The sequence below is a fragment of the Magnolia sinica genome, chromosome 12 (genome assembly GCF_029962835.1).
Source record: "Magnolia sinica isolate HGM2019 chromosome 12, MsV1, whole genome shotgun sequence".
In the NCBI taxonomy this organism is placed as follows: Eukaryota; Viridiplantae; Streptophyta; class Magnoliopsida; order Magnoliales; family Magnoliaceae; genus Magnolia; species Magnolia sinica.
Window position 1 is genome coordinate 11,692,534 of NC_080584.1, and position 26,723 is coordinate 11,719,256.

A 26,723-nucleotide genomic window follows, 5' to 3' on the forward strand; every position below is an offset into this window, starting at 1 on the left:
CCTGTTCTTTTGTTGCCCTTCCTCAGCCCCTAGTCCCCTCTCTCAGTTTTCTTTCCTCTCTCCTCTCTTTTGTCTTTCATATACGATAGGCTGGACCCGCTGTTTTTGTACCAGGCATGCCCGAATGGTTATACATTTTGTCCATCTTATATATATATATATATATATATATATATATATATATATATATATATATATATATATATATAGTTGGTGGGCCACGTCCATGTGGGACCCACCACAATGCAAAGCATTTTTTTTTTTTTTTTTTCCACAAATTGTCATACACTTTTGTACTATTTCAATTGCTAAATGGAAAATGCTTGTAAGGAAAACCAATTGATCTGATTTGCACTACAGGGCACATTGCTGGACGGGCAGACAGTGGCTGTGAAGCAACTTTCGGTGGCATCTCACCAAGGAAAGAGTCAACTTGTAGCAGAGATTGCAACTATATCTGCCGTCCAACATCGGAACCTCGTGAAGTTGCACGGATGCTGCATCGAGGGAGCAAATCAGCTCCTTGTTTATGAGTATTTGGAAAACAAGAGCCTTGATCAAGCACTCTTCGGTACGATACTGTCCTCTCCCTTCTCAATGAAATTATATTCTTGAATGAAACCCAACACTAGCTTTATTATGTCTCATATGGTTTTAGGCTGCATTTGGTTGCACTATCTGTTAGGATTTTTGAAATGTAGCAGAATTTAAGGTTTTTCAAATTCCAAATTCTATGTTATTTAGCCTAAAGATCCCAGAATTTTTAGAATGGAAAAATATAATTTTAAGAACCAGAATTACCTAGGTTGATGTTATAAATTAAAAGCATTGTCGATTTACCAATACCAATCCTTTAAAGAGAAGGTTTCTCCTAGATTAAGGGGAAGTTGAGAGCCAACATATCGACTCTTGGAGTAGGGCCAAGGGAAATAAACAGGGCCTTCCAGGTGTTTGACAAACCTTTAAAGCTAGATTAGTAGCTAAGAGGTTCTGACAAAAAGAATTGATAGATTATTTTGACACATATTCTCTACTGGTTAGGTTAACATCCATTAGGATTTTATTTGCGCTAGCATTCATACATCATCTTCACATCCACCAAATGGATGTAAAAATTGCCTTCCTGAATGTTGACCTCAATGAGGATGTATACATGGAACAACCCGAATGGTTCATTCTACCAGAAAATGAGAATAAAGTTTGTAAATTAATTAAATCTTTGTATGGATTAAAATAAGCACATAAACAATGGCATTAGAAGTTTGATTTAAAAATACTATTTCATGGTTTCATGCATAATGTAGCTAACAAATGCATATATTCTGAAGTTGATGGTAACTATGTAATTATTATTTGTCTATATGTTGATGACAAGTCAATATTTAGTAATAAAATGGAAGATGTATGTCTTCCGTATTCAAAATGAAGAATTTTTATTTTTATTTCAAAAGAGGAATATATATCATTGGCAGACCTTTACAACTCATTCAGGCCAATGCCAGGCGAACATGCTCTGGTAGAGGCCTATCGTAAATGAAAAAGAAAATTTTATGTACATGGACATAGCCCAAAATATGATGCAACACGAATGACGCCTAGACCCACCTTATCAAGGAAAATCGAACCCCTGATCTCAAGAGGAAGCTCCACGACATGAAGAGCTAGGACGGAGCGCTAGAGTTTTGACTGCAAACAGGCCATACCATCCGCCGATCTGCTCCCCTCCCTAAGGACATGGCCAAACTTGAACATCCCAGTGGCCCTCATCCTATCTATTCTTTGCATCCATAATTTCCAGCGCCAACTTGGCTCCAACAAGCTGTTGAGGAGGGTCACCACTATCTTAGAGTCGGATTCGACCTTGACATGGCGAAAGCCCAACTCCAAGCAATGAGCTAGGCGGTTATATATAGCTCTCAATTCTGCTCTTGTAATCGATCCAATTCCATAGCCCACCGAGAAGGCAAAACAAAAATTCCTATTATGACGTCTGCAAATACCACCACCGCCAGACATCCCGGGATTGCCCAAGGCAAATCCATCAACGTGAAGTTTCACCCACCTGCTTTTGGGCCTTTCCCAATAAACTATCCTTGAGGAAACTGACGAGAATGAAGGACCTGCAATGCCCAAGTTCTCCAGCCACCATCGGTCAAACCGAGGGGCTTTCCCACCCTTAGACACCCACGAGATCAAGGACAACAACCACCATTTCACCCGAGCAATCACTGAGGATGAACTAGGGGTGGCCTCGTCATATTTGGCCGCATTTCTGGCCATCCATATCTCCCATAAAATTAGGCAGGGAGTGAGACCTTGAAGCAGGGGGACATACCTCGAATTGGGACGCGGCAGCCACCATTTCCTGACCCAATCCCCAGCTAACGAGGATGGCGAGGGGGCTATGCCGAAAAACAAGGAGAAAAAGGACCATACCGTGGATGCCAGGTTACCACTCCGGAAGAGGTGGTCCATTGATTCGGATGAGGACCGATTACCTTGGTCAAGTAGACAGCAAGAACACCTAGAGGTCAGCTGAATTCCTCTCTTCTGGATTCATATGTGGATACCATCATGGGTATCAAAGTTAAAAAAAACATAGTGGGAGTTATGCTCTATGTCAATCTCATTACATTGAGAAGATACTAATCAAGTTTAACCATCTCAATATAAAAGAAGCAAAAATTACATTTAATACAAGTATCAAGTTGAATGAGAATAACGAAAGAGCAGTTGCACAACTTGAATATGTAAGTATTATAGGCAGTCTAATGTATGTTATGCAATGCACTAGACCAAATATCACATATTATGTCAGTAAACTCAGTAGGTTTACTAGTAACCCCATTGTGGAACATTGGAATGCTATCTGTAGAGTAAGGGCTATTTTACTCAGAGTTTCCAGTCGTATTGGAAGGATATACTGATGTGAGCTGGATATCGAGTATAGTGGACAACAAGTCTATTACAGGGTGGGTATTCACCCTATAAGGTACAACTGTATCTTAGGGATCTAAGAAACAAACCTGTATAATTCACTCAATTATGAAGTTTGAGTTTATAGCCTTAGCTACAACAGGTCAAGAGGCTGAGTGGCTTAGGAATCTTTCATTAGAAATCCATTTTTGTGTAAATCCTATATCGGCTATGTCACTGCATTGTGATAGCGAAGCCACATTAGCTAGAGCCTACAACGACACTTATAATGGAAAATCTATACATATAAGTTTACGACATGATTATGTAAGACAATTGATTCAAGATGGAATCATTGCAATTTTCTATGTGAAATCATGTAATAACTTGTCTGACCCTTTTACTAAACCTCTAATGAGAGAGGTAGTAAAAGCAACATCTAGAGAGATGGGGTTGAAACTCTTCAACCAAAGTTCCACCAATGATGGAAACTCAACCTAAAATTAGAAAATCTCTAAGTTCGGCTTCAATGGGTAAAAACGAGTTACTGATATGTGAAAAGTTTCAGTACTAAAATTATATAAAACCTTATCCATAATAGATAAGTGTTGAGCATTACAAGAAGAGGGTTAAGTCTTAGAACTCTTAATGAAATCTAGTCTAAATGATAAGTGTCTTAATAATAACGAAGACATTGGAAGGATTTCACCTATGTGAACATAGATATGATACCGTCTCTCATGAGAGTTGGAGTTTCTCTCAGGATCGTTCATGAAATAGGATAAGCACATGGCCATTAATTGTGCAGAGCATGATTGTGGAAAATCTAATAACACAAAAGTAAATATGTGTGTGGTTTCTCTCATTCTGTTATTTAATAATAACTCGTTCAAAGCTACAGCTACCAGAAATTTCGATAGAGCTTTAAAATACTAACACTAAGGAAAGATTTAAATCAAAATATATTTTTCTTTATGCATATAAACTATTTATATTCTGCCAAATATATTTTTTTTCAAAAATATTTTCAATCAAGTGGGGGATTGTTGTGAAAAAAAAAAAGCCTTGATTAAAAAAATATTTTAAATACATATATAAATAAAAGTTTTTCTTGAAAAACTTTCGATTTTGGGATTTTGGGAATAGTCCGATATTAGAAAGAAGAGAAGAAAAAAAATGTTTATATGTGGAGTGTGGAGTACCTTATTTGCTTGGTTAAGTGGTTGTAAAGGCATTAATGGCTCACTTTGCACTTACAACAGGGAATATGTTCAAGTTAACAAGTGATCTGAAAGAGACTGGTGTGGATTTTATAAAGGCTAAAAACTAGTCATTGGAGTGAGGTGTAACTCCTCATGCAACATTAATCCAACATGCACAACAGTCATAAAACAGTCATAAACGGTCATAAAACGTCTAGCCCAGTGAGTCTAAATGGCCGGCATGCAACAACAATAATCCCACACACACAATGGTCAGATACTGCCAATAACGGCTAGTTTCTCACCAACATCCAAATAACGTTCATATTGAGTTATGACCCTGGACCATAACGGTCAGCCACCCTAGCCTATATAAACAGTGCCTGGATGGTTCAACAGATCATCACCAACACCCAAACCACTCTCACTTACAACCCACCCAGAAGAGCAATTGTGTACTCTAATCGGTCAGCAAGGTTCATACGAACCTTAGCCAGAAGACCTCAAGAAATAGACCAACGTAGTGGTCTAGATTTTTCTAATCTGCATTCTGAAATTGGAATTTTTTCTTTTATTTATCTGCCAGAAAAAAATTATGTATACAGAGTTTCATTCGTAGCTCTTTGTATTTGCTGAACACATAACCACACCCCAGGCTCGTCGTATCCTATAAGCGGTTTGCCTACAACCTACCAGCATTCTCAATCATTCTGAAATTGAGTGAATAATGCTTTAAGGATAGCGTGATCACATGTGCTTCAGCCTGTCCTTTTATTTTCTGTTTCTTTAATTATTTTTTATTTAAAGAAATTGTAAAATCTGTAATTTGCGATAACAACTTTGGGATAAACTTCTTTCAACGTAACAACTCTCCCATCAATCCTCTTCCCATGAAGAACCCCCATGGCTGCATTAGCATCCGCCACGTACATGTGCTGGATGAAGGCGAAACCCCTTGGTTGTAAGGAGATAGGGTCCTTTGGGACGAACACATCCCACCAGCTTAACATACTTCTAAAAGATCTCCCTCAAATCCTCCTTTGAACAATCATAGGGTAAATTCCCTACAAACAAGGAGACATCCATTCCCCATTCCTTTGCGTTTTTTTCCCCTCAACAACTGTCCACTCCTGAGCTCTACCGCCACCGATGGATCTATCCTATGATACTTTGCGAAGATTAGGAGCTTCCATCAATCTCCCTCTTCTAGACGGGGCCTTGCTTGTAGGCCGCCCTGCATGGAAGAAAACCTACCTTCCAGCACCATGAGGGGTTGCTACGATGCCTGTAAAGTTATTAAGTTGTAATCATGGATTTAATCTAATTACATGTGTAAAGTGTTTACATTTAAGATTTAAGCTGTAATATGATTACACAAACACAATTGCCTTGGTTTAATAACTTGAAATCTATTTACAGCCTTTATTTAGTTATTCACTTACGACATAGGTAGGAGTGGTAAATCCTTTAAAAATAATTAAAGGAGATAAAGTTTTTATGTAGGAGAGATCATAGGGATAAGCCCAAATTAATACAGCCCATGGTTGATTTTTATGATATACAAATCATTTGGTATGCCATAGAAGTGGGCCCACTAATTCAAATGTAGCACTAAAGTTTGACAAAATCTGAACATATGAGAAGTTTCAACCCTACCAACAGTAATAAAGAGATATATTTGTCTTCTTTTTCTTCATCTTCATCTTCTTCTTTCATTTTGGGTCTCTGCAACCATGAAAAGTTATTCCCAACTTTTCCTGCTTCGAAAATTTTCAAAATTTATAGTTGTTACCTGAAATTCATATACCTATAATTTGAAACATGACTTTTCTCATGTTTCACATTGCAGCTAAAAGTTGTACTCCGATTAAATCCTACAATCTGAACATAGACTGACATAACCATCCAAACAGCCCCTATGATATGATTATCTGTAAACAGATTCGTACTTACAAGCATCCAAATGACCTTGAGAAATTATTCAAATTACCGTGTCCACATGTACCACCCATCTGTCACGGGTTCAATAAAGAGCTGGTTGACTATATGGATGGTCTAGATGGCTGCATGGGGTATGCGAATGTGCTCCATGTTATCAAGATTTAGGTTGTTCATGTAGTGGTTCCCACCGTGTAGGTACCATGCCCAGATATCCGGTCACGAGGTGAACCACATATGCATGAAACGCAATTTTTTTTTTCAATAAAAAGGAAAGGGGTGGGGAATGGTCCACATGTGATATATATTGTAGCCCATCTGATGACTAGACTGGGTTATTTTCTAGCTTCTATACATACACGGTGGGCCCCACCTAAAGAATGGCCTGGACCTCAAATCCATTTGCCAGCAGTGGCACATCTGAGGCAGGGTACAATTCAAAATCCTATTGTAACAGGTGGCTGTAGGAGAGCTTGATTGTACTGCATTTCAATGCTAATAGCTGCCATTTCCTTGCAGGAAATAGTAACCTGCATCTAGACTGGCATACCCGCTTTAAGATATGCTTGGGGACGGCAAGAGGTCTTGCTTACCTTCACGAGGAATCCAGGCCACGCATTGTTCACAGGGATATCAAAGCCAGTAATATTCTGCTTGATGCGGATCTCAATCCAAAGATATCAGATTTTGGTTTGGCCAAGCTCTACGATGACAAGATGACCCACATGAGTACACGCGTGGCAGGGACAATGTAAGTATTGATGAAACTTCCCATTTGCCTTCCATTTCATAATTTCAATCTTGGGGTTGGTTTGCACAGTTTGGTAATTTCCACTTTGATCTTTAATTATTGCAATGCAAGTCGATTGAGAATCCAAATTCAGCCTAAATTTCTTATTATGTGACAATGGTTTCTGTAGAAGTGCCTCGAACAGTTAATATAATATTCTTAAGGGCACGTGTGGACACTCGATTGAACTAAACTGCAACAGTTCAATTTGACATAGAACAAATGACCAATTCTATGCGTTGAAGTTGGGCCTGAAATGATTTTAGGATTGGTCTCTCTTAGCCTATTGCCATTTTGGCAATTTTCACCTCACGGAATTGAATTATCACAATTCAATTTTATTCTGCATCCAAACGTGGCCTACATTTCTTATTACATGATGTTGGTTTATATTGGTGTACCTCAAACTGCTATCCTTATATTCTTGAAGCGGCTATCTTGCACCGGAGTACGCCATGCGTGGACATCTGACGGAGAAGGCTGACGTATTTGGATTTGGAGTCCTTACTCTGGAGATTGTAAGCGGAAGGCCAAACACATGCCAGAACGTGGATTTGGAGAAGATGTATCTTCTTGAATGGGTATGACATTTAAAATTTTCTACTAACATAAATAAAAAACGAAAGGGCTGAAACTCAATTCTTTCATTTTGGAAAACATTACACCATCTCTTGAGAATCTGAAATTCTTTGGTAGTTAAAAAAATGAGCCAAAAACACTTATTTAAGTGCTCAAACTCAGATGACTTTAGTCACATTTTAGTTGAATTTGGATGTTCTGGCACCTAAACGAATATGAAAGACGATTCAAATCGAACCTTAAGCATCCTGGATATTGTGTTGTGGGTGGAGAGAGAATCCTGGACATTGCAGTTCCTGAAATCCCCACCACCCCAAATTGCACAACTAATCAAAAGCACATCCTTTCTAATGAATTATCTCCCAGGAAGCTGATTTGGGGTACACCCAAATGCAAGATTAAATATCCAAGAGGTTTCAAGTCAAAACTTTACTTGTCCTGGATATTGTGTTGTGGGTGAAAGGGGATCCTAGATATGGCGGTTCCTGAAATCCTCACCTCTCCGGAATGTGCAACTGATCGAGAGCATCCTTTCTCTGCGCTGTTGACTTGGGGTGCATCCAGATGCAACCTTAAGTACTGGCACACATGCATTTTCAACAACCGATATGGGGCTCTTGAAATATCCGTCCCACAAACCTGGCAGACATTTTCCACGAACCTTCAACCGCATATATGATTTAAAATACCAAAATCTTGAAAAATAAAAGTAATGATTAGCTATTAATTAAATAGTAGTATAAACTTAAATAATAGCCTTTCAAAGTGGAGAGTGGAACTCAGGCATTCCCAACTTAGCTTCTTATTCTTCTTTTTTAATTTCTCTGTTGTGAATGTTGGATCAATGACCATGAGGCCCTCTTGAACCAAGCAGTTCATGGTGGAGATCCTATTAATCCCCACGTTGGCTTGTTAATCAAACTTCTAAAACTTTGTTGATTTTGTATAACTACTATTATTGATGTTACTGATTTTGTAAAACGGTTAGGATTGTTTCCCAAATGAGAGGATCATTTCACCTTCAAAGAGTTGATCTGACCATTAGGATGGTGGATCAACGGTCCCAATCTGTGGATCGTTCAGTGGGTAGCATGTCTCCACGCTATTCTCTTTTTGCACGGAGTGAAATTCTCCATTTTTCATGTTTCAGCATCCATCTTATTGTATTGTGTGTAGTGACAACCAATCTCCGTTTGCTATGTGTACATCCTTCTCCAATCAACGAAATAGCTTTTGAAAAAAAAAAACTCCGTTTGCATGCTTTTGATTCTGAAATAACGATCCGAATCACAGGGTTGTTTCAGAACTGTCAAAATTGGTAATGGATTCTAGTGCTTAAGATTGTGAGAATCACAAAATTGCATATCCATGCCTCGATGGTGGCACCTATGCAATATTCACGCCATTCATCAGGTGGGCCTCATCATGAACTTCCCTGCCCTGAAAATGTGGGTTGCTCACTCATCAGGTAGGCCACTCATGGACCGAGAAAGATAAAATGGACATTTAAAAGAAAATGACCAACAGGCTGTATTCAAAATATAAGTTTGGCACCTGATAGGCCATCCATCCTGATTTTTGGGCCAAATCATCTGGATTATAGATGGTGGGGCATTAGCACAAGTGACCCACATCTCATTTCTCATTTCCTTTTCTTTTTTTTTGCCCTTGTGTGTGTGTGTGTGTCTGATCCGTTCTATGACCTTGCAGGCTTGGCATCTCCATGAAAACAACCGCGCATTGGAACTGGTGGATCCAAAATTATCCAATTTTGATGAAGGAGAAGCAGCTCGGATGATCAGCATTGCTCTTCAATGCATCCAGGCATTGCCATCGTTACGCCCACCCATGTCACGGGTGGTGAACATGCTGCTGGGAGAAATTGAAGTGGGCGCCGTCTCATCGAAGCCAAGCTACTTAACCGGTTTGCCATCCGATGATACAGGCAGCTTCATGGCTAGTGTAACCATCACCAGCCAACAGTTCTCATCTTGGTATGAGAGCAGCTCATCCCTGGGCGCCACTAAGCCAATGCTGCATGAGGACATCGGAGATGGACGGTGATGACTGCTTCCGATCTCTCCGTACATGCATAAACATATATGTATCTATATACGACCATACATATTTAGATGCCAGGCAGTTTGGTTGTTGGTATTATAAGAATTTTATAAGGTGGGGTTAATTGATCAACGGTTTGGATCTTCCTAAAAGTTGGATATCTTGAACAGGCATGATGCCGCTATTAAAGTTGTGATTAAACTAAATTCATGTGAGTGTGGTATGCTTTAATTGAGTTAGACATTGTTGGATCCTTTTTAATTCTGCATTAGATTTTATAGTTGGTATTAGGGCTGATTGTGCATCGGTTACGTGGATCAATAGATATTGTTGAATCCTTCCGCAAACCTTTTGGGCTACAACAAGACCGTTCATTCATTGAGATCCAGACATAGGTGCCTTTCCACATCTGATTCCAGCATCCAGTGATGACAGTGGTGTCGCCATTATCGCTGGATTCCTTCTTTATCATAGAGAACCGACCTTGGGTCTTCCAAACCTTGGCTGGAAAAAGGGGGAGTCAGCTCTTAGATACGTTGCAGTCGGATTCCGACTAATTGCAGGGATAACCCTTCATGGCTGCCGGAAAATTTTCCTTCTCCCCTTTCATTATGCCAATATCCATTATTATCGTCCCTTGTGCTGACATAGAGGATGTATATAATTTAAAATTTTTTTTTTTAAAAAAAGGTCAGGATGATTTGTTACATGATTCTCTGAAGGATTCAATACCTTCGAATCAGCAACTGCCCTGTTGTCCCGTCGTCAGTCGTCGTTATCGGAGGTCATGGCAATCGCCATTGGTTCATGACCAGAGATCTGGTAGAAAGATGGGTTCTTCAAACCCTAGGGAAGTCTGTCGTGGCAACCATGGAATCTGGTGTATATCGGTCAGGATTACTCTGATCGGCCGTTCCTTTGATGGGTGCCGGCGTATGGCAGGTGGCGTCCTCCATGACCATCTCAGTGTGGTCGTTGTCTTTTTCGGCCGGAATTTCCAGCGGCAGCAGACCATCGAGCAAGAGGGCGGAGGATGGTGAATGTTAGGGGAAAAATCGAATTGGTCTCTCACACAGGAAGAAAAACGGTTATCTACAAGTGATATGCCTCCGAGCTAAGGAGGACCCTCCAAGCTGGGGGATGAAGGTCGAAGATTGGGGGTAACCCTTGCCAGCGCTAACTCAACTCGGGCGCCTGCAAAGAGTCCCGGTAAATACAAAATTCGCAAACCCTACTTGTCATCTCTCATCGCCCCCGACTCTCTCCCTGACTCTCGCGCCCAAATCTCGCCAAACTCATCTCTCTCTCTCTCTCTCTCTCTCTCTCTCTCTCTCTCTCTCTGCAACTCCGCATAACCCATCTGCGACTCCAGCAGCTACCTACTGCGGCGCTCTCTCTCTCTCTCTCTCTCTCTCTCTCTCTCTCTCTCTCTGTGCCAACCAAGCGCTCTCCCTCTCTCCTTGCCACAAAGAGTGCAAAAAACTAGGGTTTACAGGTCTCGCTCTTTGCTCCGACTGCAATAAATTTGCTGAATATGTAAAAATGAATGTATGCTTCTCACTCTCGATTGTCCTCTGTTTAAGGGCCTGTTTGGATGCCTGTGAGTTTTTTTAAGTTGTCATTGAACTTACATGTGAAAGTTAATTAGAGGTAACCTGTTTGGATGTAAGTTGTAAGTAACTTCCAAGTAAGTTAGTTTTTCTATTTGGATGACCAGTTAGTTACTTACAGGTAGAAAGCTGAATATTCACATTGAGCATACCTTCGATTGGGGAATCATTCTAAAATGTTATAATTATATTAAAAAAAAACGTGGGATCAAATATGTTATTTTGTTAAGCCCATCAAGATGAATATTTGAGATAATTATTAAGCTAAACCAATCATCAAGTTGGCTATAAAAGTGGGCCCACGAATTCAAAATATCTATAATATGGAGTAATAACTTAATTTAAGCATTGAGAATAAACTGAAAAACATTAATAGAAAATCTACTAATTAAATTACATTACCAATGTCTTCTTTAACAATAGAAATTACATTTAAAACTTTTCACTTGGAAATCATCCTCTCCAACCAGTCATTCCTTTGAATAGAACTTATTCTAAAGTGTACATCAATGGCTCGCATTAAACTGAAGAAATGCTATCCATGGTCAGCCCTACTACGGCCTATTCATCTGGATTGCTGAACCATGGTTCCAGTTATAGAAATCAAGAATCAAATGTACCGTGGATATTTGCAGTTGAACAGTTATTAATGATCAAGTGAAGAATTGGGACATGGTCCATCCATAGTGGGTCCATTTGAACAATAGCCTTGGTTGCAAGGGCCATAAGAATAAATAGGATTTATGTACCAGATACATGATGGATTCATGCAAACTAGAAAATCCAAACCATCTAGAAATGTCAAGCAAGGTGGGCCTAAAATCCCTAATGGAGAAACTGCAGCATATTTTAGCATGTCATTTCTTCCTCCATGAAAAACCTAGCAACACAAGCAAGGTGGGCCTAAAATCCCTGATGGAGAAACGGTTGGGCGGAGTGGATATATAACACATCATCAAGGTGGGCCCATGGCAGGGGTAACACCCACTACCGTGTTTCCAATAACGCAATCAGACTGCATACTGAGTTGCTGCTATGCTTTTTTTTTTATACTAAGTAAATTCAGTTGGGCCCATTGTAAATGTATACGGTTTATCCAATCCATCCATCCATTTTTTCATCAAGATGTAGACGTTGAGCCAAAAATTTAAGAATATCCAAAGCTCAAGTGGACCATGCCACAGGAAACAGTGGAAATACTGATTGGATCTTTGAAACCTTTCTGGTGCCCATAGAGATCTTTATTTGTCATCCAACATGTTCATAAGATCACAAACACCTGGATGAAGGGAAAAAATAAATAAATAAATAAATAAAACATCTTGATCCATAACTTCTGTGGCCCCCCAAAAAATTTCAACGGTATACACTCAATTCACACTATTTCCTATGTTGTGGTTCACTTGATCTTTGGATATAGCTAATTTTTAGGATCATGACTTAAAATTAAGTATTAAAATAGATGGACAGTGTGGATCAAATACATATATCATGGTGGATCTCACAGATTTTACGGATTACTCAGCACGCGATCCCTTCCATTTTCAAAGGAGGAAAAAAAAAGGGTAAATGAAACCCTACCGTTTTAGGAGGAGAAGAGACGGAAGGCGGTAACTGCAGCGAGAGATTGCAGAGACGGAGAGAGATTGCAGAGAGGAAGGGTGAGAGATTGTAGAAATGGAGAGAGATTACAGAGAGGGAGGGGGGGAGATTGCAGAGACAGAGAGAGATTGCCGTTTTCAATGGCCGGTGCTTCTTCTTCATTGGTTGGAGCTTCATAGCTATAATGGTGGTTGGTGGGTTGATGCGTTTCTCCCTCTTCCCCTCTTTTTAAAAATCTGACCGTTGAGCCTGTAAGTGACTTACAGGGAAGTGACTTCCCACCCCCATCCTCCTGCAGTTTTTTGGTAGATTTGCTTGTAAGTGACTTACAGGTTGTAAGTTACTTACAGGTGATTTTTCTCCCCCAAACACCACCTGTAAGTGACTTCCCAATAAGTCACTTCCCACTTACCCAACTTACAGGCATCCAAACAGGCCCTAATCGATTTCAGATCCGTCGATCCTCTTTTTTTTTTTCTTTTTTTTTTCTTTTTTTTTTGCATTGTTTTCTGTTGCGGCAGAAGTACTTGTGTGCCCCTTCGTATCGATTTTGGTGATGCTGGAAGTTTTTCTAGTGTTTCATGTAATCAGGACTGCTCTTTTTCTGACATTTTTGGCAAATATGTTGTTTTGTAAATCTGAATCTTTATCTATTTAATTTCTAGTGATTTTTGTCATTTGTAGAGAATTCTGGGCCATTTCATGAAGTTTACTGGAAAAGGTGATGTCTCCCGGATATAGAATCTGAATATGTTTTCTGTGAGGGCCTTTTTCGTGTTTTTTTTATTTTGTTGCGGAATCTAAATCTGTTTTGTGCTTCTGAGTTCTTTTTCTCTGTTTGGTATAGAGAACTTCTCAAATGAGTTTTTCTTACTTTCTGATGATTTTGCTTCTGATTTCGGATTTCTGGGGAATTTTAGAGATTTGTATTGCAGAGAGGATTAGGGGTTTTATGCTTGGATCTTGAAAATTTTCGTATGGGTTTTCTGATGTTTTTGTTTCCAGTTATTAGAGAATGACCCTTGTTGATAAGTACAACTCTTAGAGCAGTTACCCATGACATGTTCGACAAAATGCCACAACAAAACAACCTTTTGCTTCTTTCTCCAATATTAGTTCAATCCAAGCTCTTCCTTTAGCAAACACTGTTACGACTCAGTCCAACCATGGTATCAGCATGAAAGCAATGCTGTAACATGTAACTCTCACCAAAAACCACCCACTTGCCTTTTTCACTCTATTGGATGGCAATAGTAATTAGCATGATGCAAGTATGGGCAAAAGGGCAGAACAATTGGTGTTTTGCAATTTTGTAGAGTTCTAGTCATGTTAGAGTTGTAGACTACTTGTTTTTCTGTTTCTGTACATAATTCGTAGATACCATATGGCTAAAATTTTATTTTTTTAAAAAATGTATTTTCTAATTGGATGAATATGAGATTTATTAAGGAAGAAAGAGAAAGGAAATACAGCCGCAACATAGAGCTATCGGCAGACTGGAATCAAACACAAAGCAAAACAGAAAAAACTCTGCTGCAAAGACAGACACCGGAACCAAAGGAGAACACTATCTCCAATCCACAGTTAACATCTGACCATTATTAATGCCCTCCTTGGCTAATCTATCCGCCTCTGGATTTGCAGAATGGGGTACATGAACATGAGACACCGATATGTATGATCATGTCTGAAGCTGTTGAGTTTTTTTTTTTTTTTTTTTTCCGTTCTCTATTTTAAGGGTCTGAAGCTTACGAGATGGTGTTACGAAAGCCTTAACCGAACTAACCAGATTTGATCCACCAAATCACATTGCTTCCTTTCAATGATTAGAGGACAGACTGATTAACAGATAATCTGACCCCTTGAGGAAAAGTGGCCACTTCGGCATAATTTGAGTCGTGAATACCCAGAGGACCTGAGAATTCCAGCACGACAACTCCCAAGCCCTTCCGCTTTGAACTTGCGAGGCTGGAAGTGGACGGTTTTGCAGATACTGTTAGAAAATGGTGGCAGTCCTTAATTGTTTCAGGAACAGCTGGGTTTTTTCTGTCTCAAAAACTAAAGCTCCTCAAAGGAAAACTAAATGCTTGGAAGGAGTTTCTATCCAAAAGATCAGTAATGGCAGATAGCATTATTTCTGAATTAAATGAGATAGATATTAAGGAGGAAGGGGTTGTCTTATCTGTAGAAGATCGAATACTTAGGAAGGTAATGTAATTTGTCCATATCAACTTTATTGAGCTAAAAGATTGCAATTGAATTCAATAATGCACGCTAACACAACCTATATGCACTTCAGGTGAATTGGTTGATATCTACAGTGGGCAGCACACTCTTGTTTTACAAAAGCAATACTTCTTTTATGGGTGGCTGATTAAAGATCTTCCTGTTACCTCTGTGTTTCTGAGGGCATAGTAGTTAACATGTTAGACTACCATGTGCGTTTTCCACCATTTCTTAAATGATGGTGCCTCATCTGCCACACTAGTAGCATATATGCCAGTCAATTCAGACTATCCAATTTGTGGGCCTCAATGTGGCTGAAATGCATATGCATCGAGATGGCCCATGTATGTGCAAATATAGTCCTCCAAACCCATCTAATTGGACTGTGGGGCCCACACATCCAATTGTATCCTCATTTCAGAAATATACTCTCTATTTCCAGTATTCGTGGGCCATCACCAGAAGAAATACCCAATTTCCAGCAGCATACATCAACTAGATACTATTTTAGGAGTATTAAAGTCATACATAGCTAGTCAATCCTCTATGCAATAAACAGACACATTATAGGGAAGGAAATCGAGTCAACCTTATGGTATACTTAAAAGCAATTCCTCTGTTGGAATATGTGCTGGTTTTAGAATGTTTCACTCTTCATTTCTTATTTACTGCTCAGAAATTAGAGTCCTAATGTCCTTACCTTCTTTAGATTAAGATCGGATTATTCTGAAATAACCAATAGGGGCAGCGGATTAGAGAAAGGATATGAATAATTGACAGGGATTGTCCACAGCTTTGTATGGGCTATAGCATGTAAAATTCATGGGGGCCATACCATGTAAAATCCTGCCTCAAGCCTATAAAATCACATGGGCGTTACCCACCTGAATTTTGGAAGCCAATTAATTATGGTGGGTGCATGTTGTGAATGGATTGGAGGGCATATACAAAATACAGTGGGCCTTACATGCAAAATCTAGATCACATGGGTGTTGCCCACCTGAATTTTGGAAGCCAATTAATCATGGTTGCAGCTGTAAAGAAAAGGCAAGAACCGACTGAGCTGGTGAAAGATTTATCTAGGAACTTTGACCTTTTTTTATAGTGTGTCGCCATCTCACTTGGAATGATCACATGTTGACTGGATTGTCCATTGCCAAATTTATGCAGTGTACTGATAGCTGGTAAAGACAGGAATATGACCCAACAAGCTATTGTTGTTAAGCCGGCTATGCTTCTACCAACATGCCAAGGAACACAATATTTGTTCTGTGTGACTAGAACATTGCTCTCCAACTTTCAGGCCAAGTTCGTCAGTGCGCACACCGGACAAAAATTCAATTTGTGAGGGCTTTGTTTTGTGTGTCTATCATCTGTTTGCTTTATTTTCTTTGCCAGGGTTTAGAAATCATATCATGACCTTATAATGGTTGAATGTAAACAATGTGTACTATTGATTTTAAAACTAATGCAATCATTTCTCGGGTAGACAGATTTCATGGTGTGTTTCATCTTTCAGTTTGTACATGAAGTGAGCTAAGTTCCTGTTCATAAGTCAGATTGGTTGAATAATTCTAACCTGATTGGGACACTTGTTTGTCAAGTAAGACCATTGGACATATTTCAGTTTTGACTGCCCAATAAATCTCCCCCAATCTGATAGTCATCCAATTGCATGGAATGATTTAGGGTGAAACATATTTCTTCATCAAAAACTTGCCTCTTGCTAAGCAATCAGATTCAAAAATCCAAAGCAGAAGGTGATCAATGTCATGCATTGTCGGAGAAACTACAGCTGGTAACTGGTCAGTAGATGCATGTAGATGCTTCTTGTGTAGTTTTTGCAGTTCAGGCATTCATTTTCTGTTGAATATTTCTTCAACATCTGATATTATAGGTTGAGAAGGATGATTTTGTCTGGTGGGAAAAAGAAGTGAATATGAAAGTTGATTTAGCTGACATTTCTCAAAGAACTGCTGCAATTGTAGGCTCTTGAATAATCGAGCTAGAAAAGGAGTTAAAGAGACACATTATTGAAACAAATCTGCTCGAGAGTAGGTTGGAAGAGGCTTCGAGAGAGCCAGGTATAAAGCTTTTGAGGTGCACTTTCGATCTTTAATAAAGGTCGTGGAAAGTATTCTTTTGCCTTTTGTCCCACTTCCATGTGATATCTCAAAGGGACATTTATGTGCATTTCAGGATGGAAAGAGATCATTGCAGAGTTCAAGGGACTGCTTTCATCTCTCCCCAAGGATATGGATGTTATGCAAAGCCGACTAAGTGAGTATAAAGAAGCTGCATTGGAAGTTCATTCTCTACGAGCTGAAGTTCAATCTCTGTTTAATATTATTGATAGGAAGGTGAATATCACTGCTTGATTTACATGCAGGTGCACATCTGCATGCGTATATGTGCTGGTGTACATGTGATATATTGTTTGAATGGCTAAAGGTTTAGTCTCAATACAGGTAACTGCGTTGGGAATGCTATCGCGTAGATCTGCCGAACAAGTTGCTGAAATACAGAAACTGCAGGCTGTGGTATGGTCGCTTTCTTGTTATCTTCTCTGGTGTGAGGTGCAAATGATTCTAGAGCTTAATGAGGCAACGGATACCATCACAGATACAATGAATGAATAGAGTTTGCCATGGTCTATTGAATCCACAAATTCTAGTTTGGATTTATCGACTGTAAAATCTAGTTTTGCACCCCATTAGCACATTATAGCATGGGTATTTGTGAATACCAAAGTTAGTATTTGAAATCTTCCTATGCTATTAGCTAGTTGGAAATAAATCTAGGCTCCTTAGCATATAATAAATGTTGATTGATAATAGACCACATATCTTGTTATCAGATATTGATTGTTCTGCTGATTTTAGGTAGGACTTGAGGGGAGTGCTAATGGACGATGGTGGTTGGATGCTATCAGGAAGGCCCTCAAATAAGGAACAACATTTGAACATGTAGGATCTAGGCAATTGGCTGGTTTGCTTATATCCGCAGGGTAAGTATTCCTTGATAGGGACATCAGGAGTTGGTCAGCACCGGCAAAAGTTTTGCCAACACACCCTTTTACCGGAGCTTGTCTAGCTCCGGTAAAGGAAAATTTTCAGAATCTTCTCTTATTCATTTTTCAGTCCTATTTTGGTGATTTGCAATTTTCTAGATTAATTGATTGGGTAGGAAAGAAGTTGTTTAAGCCAATCAGTCCTGTATATGAGATTCTCAACTGAGCTTCAAGGTTAAGCATTTTGTTATCTGCCTACTCTATGGAGGCCATGAATCTCGTATTGAAACTTGAAAGAGCTATGCACCTATCCCTTTCTTTTAGAGGCTTATCCTCAAATTTGTAATTCTTTCTAATAAAATTTTTTTATTCTTAATTGAGTTCATCTAATCTCACATGACCATGCCCGCACAATGAGAGGTTGAAAAGCTTTAGCTCTTAATTGAGTTCATCTAATCTAACACGACCATGCCCGCACAATGAGAGGTTGAAAAGCTTTAGCTCTTAATTGAGTCCATCTTTGTGCAGCTAGCCATAGTTCCTTGCTAGTTTGCTGGTGATACTATGACCTGGAGCTGAAGTTAAAGCTCTTCAGTTCAAAGGTTTGGGAGCCTTCATTTAGTTTTTCAGAGTTTTTCCACCGTCTTGACTGAGTTGTGATCAAATCAAGTTCTTATGCAGATTAGTCCCAATGAAATCTGAAACCAAGTAGCTCTTCAAGGTTTCTATTTATTTACTTTTTTCTTCAGCTTTGAGTGCTTCAAAGGGAGTAAGTTTTACAAGGTAAGACAATCGGGATTGAATTCTGAATCACTTATACACACGACACTATCTCTATCAGCTAATAATAAGCCGGAGACAGTTTTTAAAGCTTTTAAACTATGCTTTCTATACTTCCCCACCCTTTATACTTAAAGAGTAATGTAGTGGTTATATTTCCAACTAATAGAAATGGGTTTATCTATTAAGAAAAAGAAGTGCTAACCACCACTAACAAACAAGGTTGAATCGACTCAGCTTGGTTAAAACCGTCCTGTAAATGGCAAAAAGCAATGTGGGGTTAAATCAGTCTGTCGCATGTATCCTCTCACCTGTTTTGATGGCCCTTTTGGTTGAATCTAGACTGAATCAGTGGTGGGCGGCTGACCCAGGTGGTAGAAATCAGGCGCAGAAAATGATCATTCCAAATCTCATCCTCTGGGAGATTTGGATGGCTAGAAACGCCATGAAGATGGGGGGTAAATCGGCCTCAAGTGGGGCTACAATAGCTCGGATTAACTGGTGGATATCCTCCATTTATGTTGAACGGTCATCCATCCCTCACAATGTGAGGTTTGACGTGATCGAATGGTCGAAACCCTCTGTGGGCTGGGCCAAGCTCAATCTGGACGGATTGGCCAGAGGTAACCCGGGACCGGCTGGTGGTGGTGGGATTTGCAGAGACTCCAATGGTGACCTGCTTTTTGCATTTTCAATTGGGTTTGGGATTGATTCGAGTAACAGGGCGGAGCTGCGGTCTGTATGGAACAGGCTTTCAATTTGCTTGAGTAGGGGTCTGTCTAGAGTGGAAGTAGAATCAGATTCCAGATTAGTGATTGACCTCATCTCAGGGTCCTCCGTCCCTTCTTGGCCTTGGCGTCATTGGCTTAGGAGAATCACTGATCTCATCAACAGAGGATCCTTCCTTTTTCGTCATATCCCAAGGGAGGCAAATGCCCCGGCGGATGGGCTGGCGCATCTAGGCAGCGGCTCCCAAGGGCACTTTTTCTTCTCTGGCCTGAAGGAGCTCCCCGTTCATGTCAAAGGGCTTATTTTCTTAGACAAAACCGGGATGGGCTCCATTAGGAAGAGGTCCTAATTTTTTTCCTCTTTTTGGGTTTTTTCTTTGTCATATGATAGGCCCCCTTTGTGGGGTGCCCGAAATAGCTGTTCAGGCTCCTGTAAATCTTGCCAATATGAATAAAATTCTTTTTTGAAAAAAAAATAAAATAAAAATTTATGCTCTCACCTGGTTGTCCCTTGACATGTGATTCATTTTTAGTGACTGTCTTTCTCTCTCTCTCTCTCTTTTTTTTTTTTTTTTTTGAACATAAAAGTGACTGATGTTTTTCACTGATGTCATATCATAAAATTATTGCCTAAGGATGCCAAAATTTAGTATTGTTTAGTAGTGACTAAATCAGTTCATGTGCATGCATGTGCATGCATGTGCATCATATCAAGAGAATATCCTACTAAAGACTGGAAGAGTCAGTATTGTGGGGAGTTCTAGCATACTTCTTTCTTATTGAATGCACGACATTACGGTTTGATATCAAGGATAACCGAAGTCAGCTGATATGAGTGCCAAACACCCAGCATACGCTAAAAAGTTCCCTGAAATATACTGTAACTGTTGGCCTGGCTTCTTTCAATACAAGATTTATTTTTTAAGTACCTAGAATTCTCTCACCTATTATTTTGTAAGAAAGGTTCAGTGGTGTTTCTGCAATAGGTACAACTGACATGGCATCCATTCTTACCTAGCACCGCTGACCTTAATTACTTTGCTTAGGATGTGTTTCAGATAGACAGATAGATTATTAAGTGTTCCGTTAGAGTTTCATTTCATTTGATGTACAGTTTGTTCTTTTTTTTTTTTTTTTTTACAAGAGTGGCTTGCCCAGAAGAAAATATTGATATTCTAAATTGGTTTTTGAATGTCAGACATTGCATTGGAGACAAAGTGAATGTTCTTTTCTAGCCTCTGTTTTTTGGTGATGCTTCGGAAGAATTGTTGAAGTTTTCAGCTTCCAACTGCTTCTTTATTTCCATTGGAATATCAAACTTTGATCATCAATGTGGGAATTCAACTGAGTTGACTTGGTGAGTTCTGGATTTATGCTCATGACAATCATATTTATAGTAGCTTTTAGTCATTTTCACTTTCATGTTTGTGAAGATTCTCAATTTGAATCAGTCAGAGCCTGTTATAGGATGCGGGTGGCAAAAGACCGGTGCTCTCATTAACCTCAGAACTTTCTACATTGTGGGAATTCCAACTATTGTTCTCTTGGCTCTCATCTTCCATTTTGGAGGTAAGGTGAGCTTTCATCTTTCATGGCTACACCCTTCTTGTAAAGGTTTGCTAATTCAATAGATAAACAGACATCCCAACACATGAGAATGTGGCATACATCTCACCCATCGTCAAAATAGGCTGATTCAATTAGCAAGTTGCTATCACGTGCTTTGAAATGATCCCCTGACACATAATTGCTGACAGTGCAGCCTTATATATATATATATATATATATATTAATTTTTTTCATCAAGTACCTTATAATTTTGTTATATGCTTGCATCAACAACTTTCAGTTTCTAATAGAGATGAGGCGGCTGTTGTCCACACATGTGCACACATAACTTGGACAGTTTCTTAACCTATGTTGCTCAATCACCTTGGATACAAAACGGGAAAATCGAAGATTATTAGACATCAAGATCTCTCATAAATAATCACTGTTAACTAAAATGAGACGAACTTGTTTTTAGGCATTCACCAAACAGGGCCTTTGCAAAAGTTATGTGACATGGAGTTCAATACTGTGTTTTTGCATGCTCATGTAATCCAATGTATGTAGTTCAAACTGTTCATCCACCTGACGGATGGCCCCTTGAGGTCTGTATTTGCTTGACTTGTAGTAATTACGACAAGATGCTCTTCTTGTATTAGCATGTCTGAACAATATGACAATGCTGGAGCAAGTACTAGCTTGAGCCTGAATAGCAGCCTACAAGATACGGAGGATGACAGGATTATTGCCAATAATCCTATAAGAGGAACATGTCGGAGAGGATATGAGACTTGGGAAGCATCTATCTCATTTAGATTCCATCCTGGTAAGACCCAAGCTCATACTTTCTTGTAATGTTTCGCATATGCCAATTTAATGAATTGCCCACCCTTACCCCCTTTTTTTTTTCTTTTTTTTTGATGTCCCTTTGTGTGAGAAAGCTTTCGCTGTGACTTGTGAGTGGTTGTAAACAAGAGAATGCCTGAAAAGTTTATTTATGCTTAGAAAAATGATGGTTAGAAAAAGAAGTTTAAGGTGTTATTTGGCACCATGTATTTGGAGGTATTTGGGTGTAAATGCATATTTTTATGCGCTTGACGCCATGCAATCGGAGGTAAATAGAATAAGTGGTAAATGAAAAGTTAATTTTTGTTGTGTTTTGAAATCGCTGTGTTGTGATAGATGTCTTGTGTTCTACATGATGGTGTAAGGAAAGTTATAAATATGGCTCCAATGGGGGTGAGGGGGCCTTGCCCCTGCGTGTGAGATGTGATTTGAAGATCAATTCAGTCAAAAGAAGGTATTTTTGGTATTTTCATGCATGACCTGTAAATATTGTTTATGGGGTTGAATTAAGGTTATATAAGAAACTCTTTTATGTTTTTCTAAGTTTTAGGGTTAAAATATTGTTAGGGTTGTAATCCTTTTGAAAATTAGTATTTTAAAAGGGGCTCATCCACGGAGTAGCCACAATGTCTAACCATATAAATTCTTTATGTTTTCTGCATGTTTGGTTTTCTTTAGTACTTCAATTTGTTTTCTTACTCTGTGTTGTTGTGAATTCAGTGTAATTGATGTTTTATAAACTAATGGAGCTATTGCAACATTTTTTATTTTTTAAATATTAAAAAATATGTTTACAATTGTATATATATATATATATTATTGGCCTGCTCAGGGGCGTCTCAAATCTATATAGCCCTTCTGAAGACTTTTTCCGGCACATATATAGATTTTTATCGGTGCTTTCACGTGATTAAAAGTGTCCAGAACATGTGCTTTGGAATACGATGGTTGGCTTGGATAGACTTTTGCCGGCACTTCTCAGAAATACCAGCGGCCATCAAAAGCGTCGGTAAAGTCAGAATGAGAGTCAGAAAAGGATATATAATTGCCAACACTCAGACAAGTGCTGGTAAAAGTATATTAGCGCCGGCAAACGTTTCGAGAATTTACCGGCGCTTTCCTAGCGCCACAAAAGCAATTCCGGCGCTTTTTGGGACTTTTACTGGCGCTTTTGACTGCCGGTAAAAGTCCCTTTTCTTGTAGTGAGAAGGGTCATAGGCACGAGACGGGCAAATCCTTCAACTCAGAGATGAGCCATCGAGCTGAGCCATCAGAGGACGGAGCTACGTAGGAGAGGACTCGCCACCCCAGGAATGTCTACAACACGGGTGAGGAACCTATGCGGAAGGAGCTTAGATTCTAAGCTTCAAGCTCTTCCAGCATCCCGGGCTGACCAAGTGAACCACTGCCACTGCCAGAGAGGCAGTACGAGAAATTTGGGATGAATCTCGCCCTAAATTTGGCCTGATCTTAGCTGAAGATCACTCTGACATATTCGATCGGGATAAGAATCCCACTAGATTAGAGACCCTCTAGCGTAACATAGTGGGATTCGGAGGTTCGCACGTCATTATGTGTGAACCTTGATGTCAGTAGTAGGATCTTACGTATGGTTTAGATGATGTGTGAGTTTGAGAGTGAGTTTCAGTCATGCGCATATATAGAGAGAGACGCTCTCACAATTGCATGGCTCGTGAAGCAAGTTTCCTGCAGAAGCCTTTCGTAGAAAGTTACTGCTTTAAGATGCTAGGTGGGGCCATCATGATGTTTGTGAGAAATTCACTCCGTCCATCCACTTTGCGATATCATTTTAGCACGTTATATCAAAATTGGAGTGGATCCAAAACTCTAGTGTGTTGCACGAGAGGAATCAATGGGGATTCAGTGACTACCGTCGAAACATTCATTTGGCCACAAAAGCTACTCATCAGGCAAAGTTTTTTGTGGTTTTACTTCATCCCATTAGGAATGGCATTATAAATGGTCTGGATGGCATATAAACATCAAGGTGGAGCTCAGGAAAGCTTCAATGGTCGGAAAGGTTTTCCTCAGTTTTCTATCTTGTATAGCCCATTTAAGTTCTGAATCTGCCCCAGTTTTTATCATATGTTGTAAGATGATCTTACAAAACAGAACAGGGTAAATTTCTCACAAATATAATGGTGGACCCAAGATGATATCCCAAAACACCTACTTCTCGCGACAAGGCTTCTACGGGAAACCGCTCCGGATTGGCATGTGGTTTGAGGACACATATTTCGCGCTAAACCATGCAAGGATGCTGGGTGGGGCACACCACCATGTTTGTGGGAAATCCACCCTGTTCATCCATTTGGCGAGCTCATTTTAGGACAGGCGACCATAAATGAAGTGGATCCAATACTCAAGTGGACCACACGAGAGGTAAAATTAGGAAAGAAAACCTTCTTGGGCTCGACCATGATGTTTATATGCCATCCAAACCGTTTATAAGTTCATTACCATTGGGATGAAGTGAAAATACAAAAAAAAAAAGAAAAAAAAAGAAAAAAAGAAAAAAAAAGAAAAAGAAGTTAGCCTGAAACAAAGCTTTCATGGCCAGAAGAATATTTCAATTGTTCTCACTAAATCCCTACTGTTTCCTCTCGTGTGGCGCACTTGACTTTTGAATCCACCTCATTTTTTGTCTAATATCCTAAAATGAGCTCGACAAATGGATGAACAGGTGGTAAATTTCCCACAAACATGGTAGTGGTCCCACCCAACGTCCCTGCGCAAAAACTACTTGGAAAGGCTTTAGCAGGAAATCCACGTTCGTGGTTTGAGGAGCAGGTTGCGCAGTGCGGTTTGGCAAGTGACGCTACCATAGCCAGGTGGCTATTGGTCGGTGCTATGTGGGCCCGACCATGAGCTATATGTTTTATCCACATTGTTCATTTATTTTCATACATCATTTTAATACTTTATTACATAAATGAGGCAGATCAAAATCTCAGGTGGACCACACCATGGGAAAATAGTAGTGATTGAACATCTACCATTAAAAGTCTCATATGGCCCACTATAATGTTTATTTTACATCCAACCTGTAGACGAGGTCGTACAGACCTGGATGAAGGCAAAAAACAAATATCAGCTTGATACAAAACTTTTGTAGCCCTAAGAAGTTTTTTAATGGTGCGAGTTCAATCAACACTGTGCCCCACTTGAGATATTGATCTACCTCAGTTTTGGGTTTGCACCATAAAATCATCTGGAAAAATGGATGAATGGCATGGATGAGACATACACCATGTTAGGGTCCACGGAGCACCGACCACTGGCAGTTGGCCAGTGTCATGGGAGTAGCCAATCCGTGTCCATTTATTATTATTATTATTATTATTTTGCTTTTTACACACGCACACACATCGCCACACACTCACTCCGTAGTTGGATTTCACCACCAATCCATTTCCATTTAAAGCTGCATGTTGTAGGAAATAGTGTGCTGGGATGCTATTTGGGGCCCACCGTGATGTTTGTGAGAAATCCACCCCGTTCGTCTATTTTGCCAAATCATCTTAGGACATACGACCAAAAATGGGGCATATTTAAAATTTGAGTGGGCCACACAAGATGGAAAACTGGAAAAAGACTTTCCTACCATTAAAATCTTCATGGGCTCCACCTTGATGTTTATATATGCCATCCATACTGTTTATAAGGCCATTCCTAATGGAATGAAATAAAATCACAAAAAACTTAACCTAATAAGTAGCTTTTGGGGTCGAATGAATGTTTCGATGGTAGTCACTGAATCCCTATTAATTCCTCTCGTGCAACGCACTAGAGTTTTGGATCCACTCCAATTTTGATATAACATATTAAAATGATCTCGCAAAGCAGATAGACGGAGTGGATTTCTCACAAACATTGTGGTGGCCTCACCTAGCATCCTATTGCAGTAACTTCGTGCGAAAAGGCTTCCGTAGGAAACCGTGGCTAAAGGCGTGCGAGCGGGAAAGCGTCTCTCTTTGTGAGATACGCGTGACCAAAACTTACTCTCAAACTCACACATCATCTATACTATATAATACGTTAGATCTTACTTTTTGTTCATGTTACTCTCCCATGATGTGATATCATATATATATATATATATATATATATATATATATACATCATCTATATATATAATACGTTAGATCTTACGATTGATATCATATGGAAAAGGTTCTATGCGGTCGAGCTCATGGGAACTTCCCATGAGGTCGAGATGTGTGGGCCCCACTATAAAGCGTGTCGACCATCAACACCATCAGTCATATGTGTCATTCCATGGTAGGCCTGGGACTTAAAAATCAAGTCAATCTGTGACTTGTGTAGGCCACACCACATACAAAAGTTGAGAGGGTTTACCCTCCATTAACACATTCATAATCATTTGTTGGGCCCACCGAGGTGTGGTTCACAAATTGAGTGCATCCATTATGTGTGTCCCACTTGGATGAGAGGTCAAACCAAGTTTCAGATGCATCCGAATTTCAGGTGGGCCCCACCAAGTGCTTTTATATGTTTTAGGAATGTCTTCACATGATTTTAGATGGTATGGCCCACTTGAGTTCCATATATGGCTGATTTTTGGGATATCCCATAATTTAAAGGGGACCCATCAAATGCACGGTGTTGATGGTCGCATGCATCACCGTGGGGCCCACACAGCTCGACCTCACGAGAAGTTCCCATGAGCTGGGGACCCTATCTTAAGAAGGTAAAAGTTAGTCAAACTATAAGTCATATCGGATTTGGTCATCGACTTGGTCAGAAAAACCGAGTCAGATCAGATTAAGTAAGGTTCGGATAAAAACTGATGGACGGTGTGGATAAACCAAAAAAAGTTTAAAATGGCCCCACATAATTTACTCA

At 39.6% G+C, this 26,723-nt stretch overlaps 1 protein-coding gene and 1 long non-coding RNA gene across 23 annotated transcripts in view; both read left to right on the plus strand.

Annotated features, from left to right (window-relative positions):
- The window catches only part of LOC131220920 (probable LRR receptor-like serine/threonine-protein kinase At1g56140), a 29,245-nt gene extending 19,627 nt beyond the window's left edge, over positions 1-9,618 (plus strand). The window contains exons 10-13 of the mRNA XM_058215862.1: positions 361-571; positions 6,576-6,807; positions 7,277-7,427; positions 9,136-9,618. Coding sequence (XP_058071845.1) covers positions 361-571; positions 6,576-6,807; positions 7,277-7,427; positions 9,136-9,489 — 948 coding nt within the window. The 3' untranslated portion in view covers positions 9,490-9,618. The remainder of the gene's footprint in view (positions 1-360; positions 572-6,575; positions 6,808-7,276; positions 7,428-9,135) is intronic.
- Positions 9,619-10,864: 1,246 nt separating this feature from the next.
- LOC131220927 (uncharacterized) lies at positions 10,865-22,136 on the plus strand. Of its 22 annotated transcripts, none has more exons than XR_009158903.1 (11): positions 10,865-10,981; positions 16,095-16,268; positions 16,444-17,008; positions 17,124-17,284; positions 17,393-17,464; positions 17,807-17,931; positions 18,463-18,536; positions 18,616-18,717; positions 20,641-20,799; positions 20,900-21,016; positions 21,650-22,136. It is a non-coding gene; the product is annotated as an uncharacterized LOC131220927 (long non-coding RNA). The 22 variants fall into 22 exon arrangements; XR_009158898.1 differs by having other exon boundaries at positions 18,616-18,655; XR_009158900.1 differs by lacking the exon at positions 18,616-18,717.
- The last annotated feature ends 4,587 nt before the right edge of the window (positions 22,137-26,723 follow it).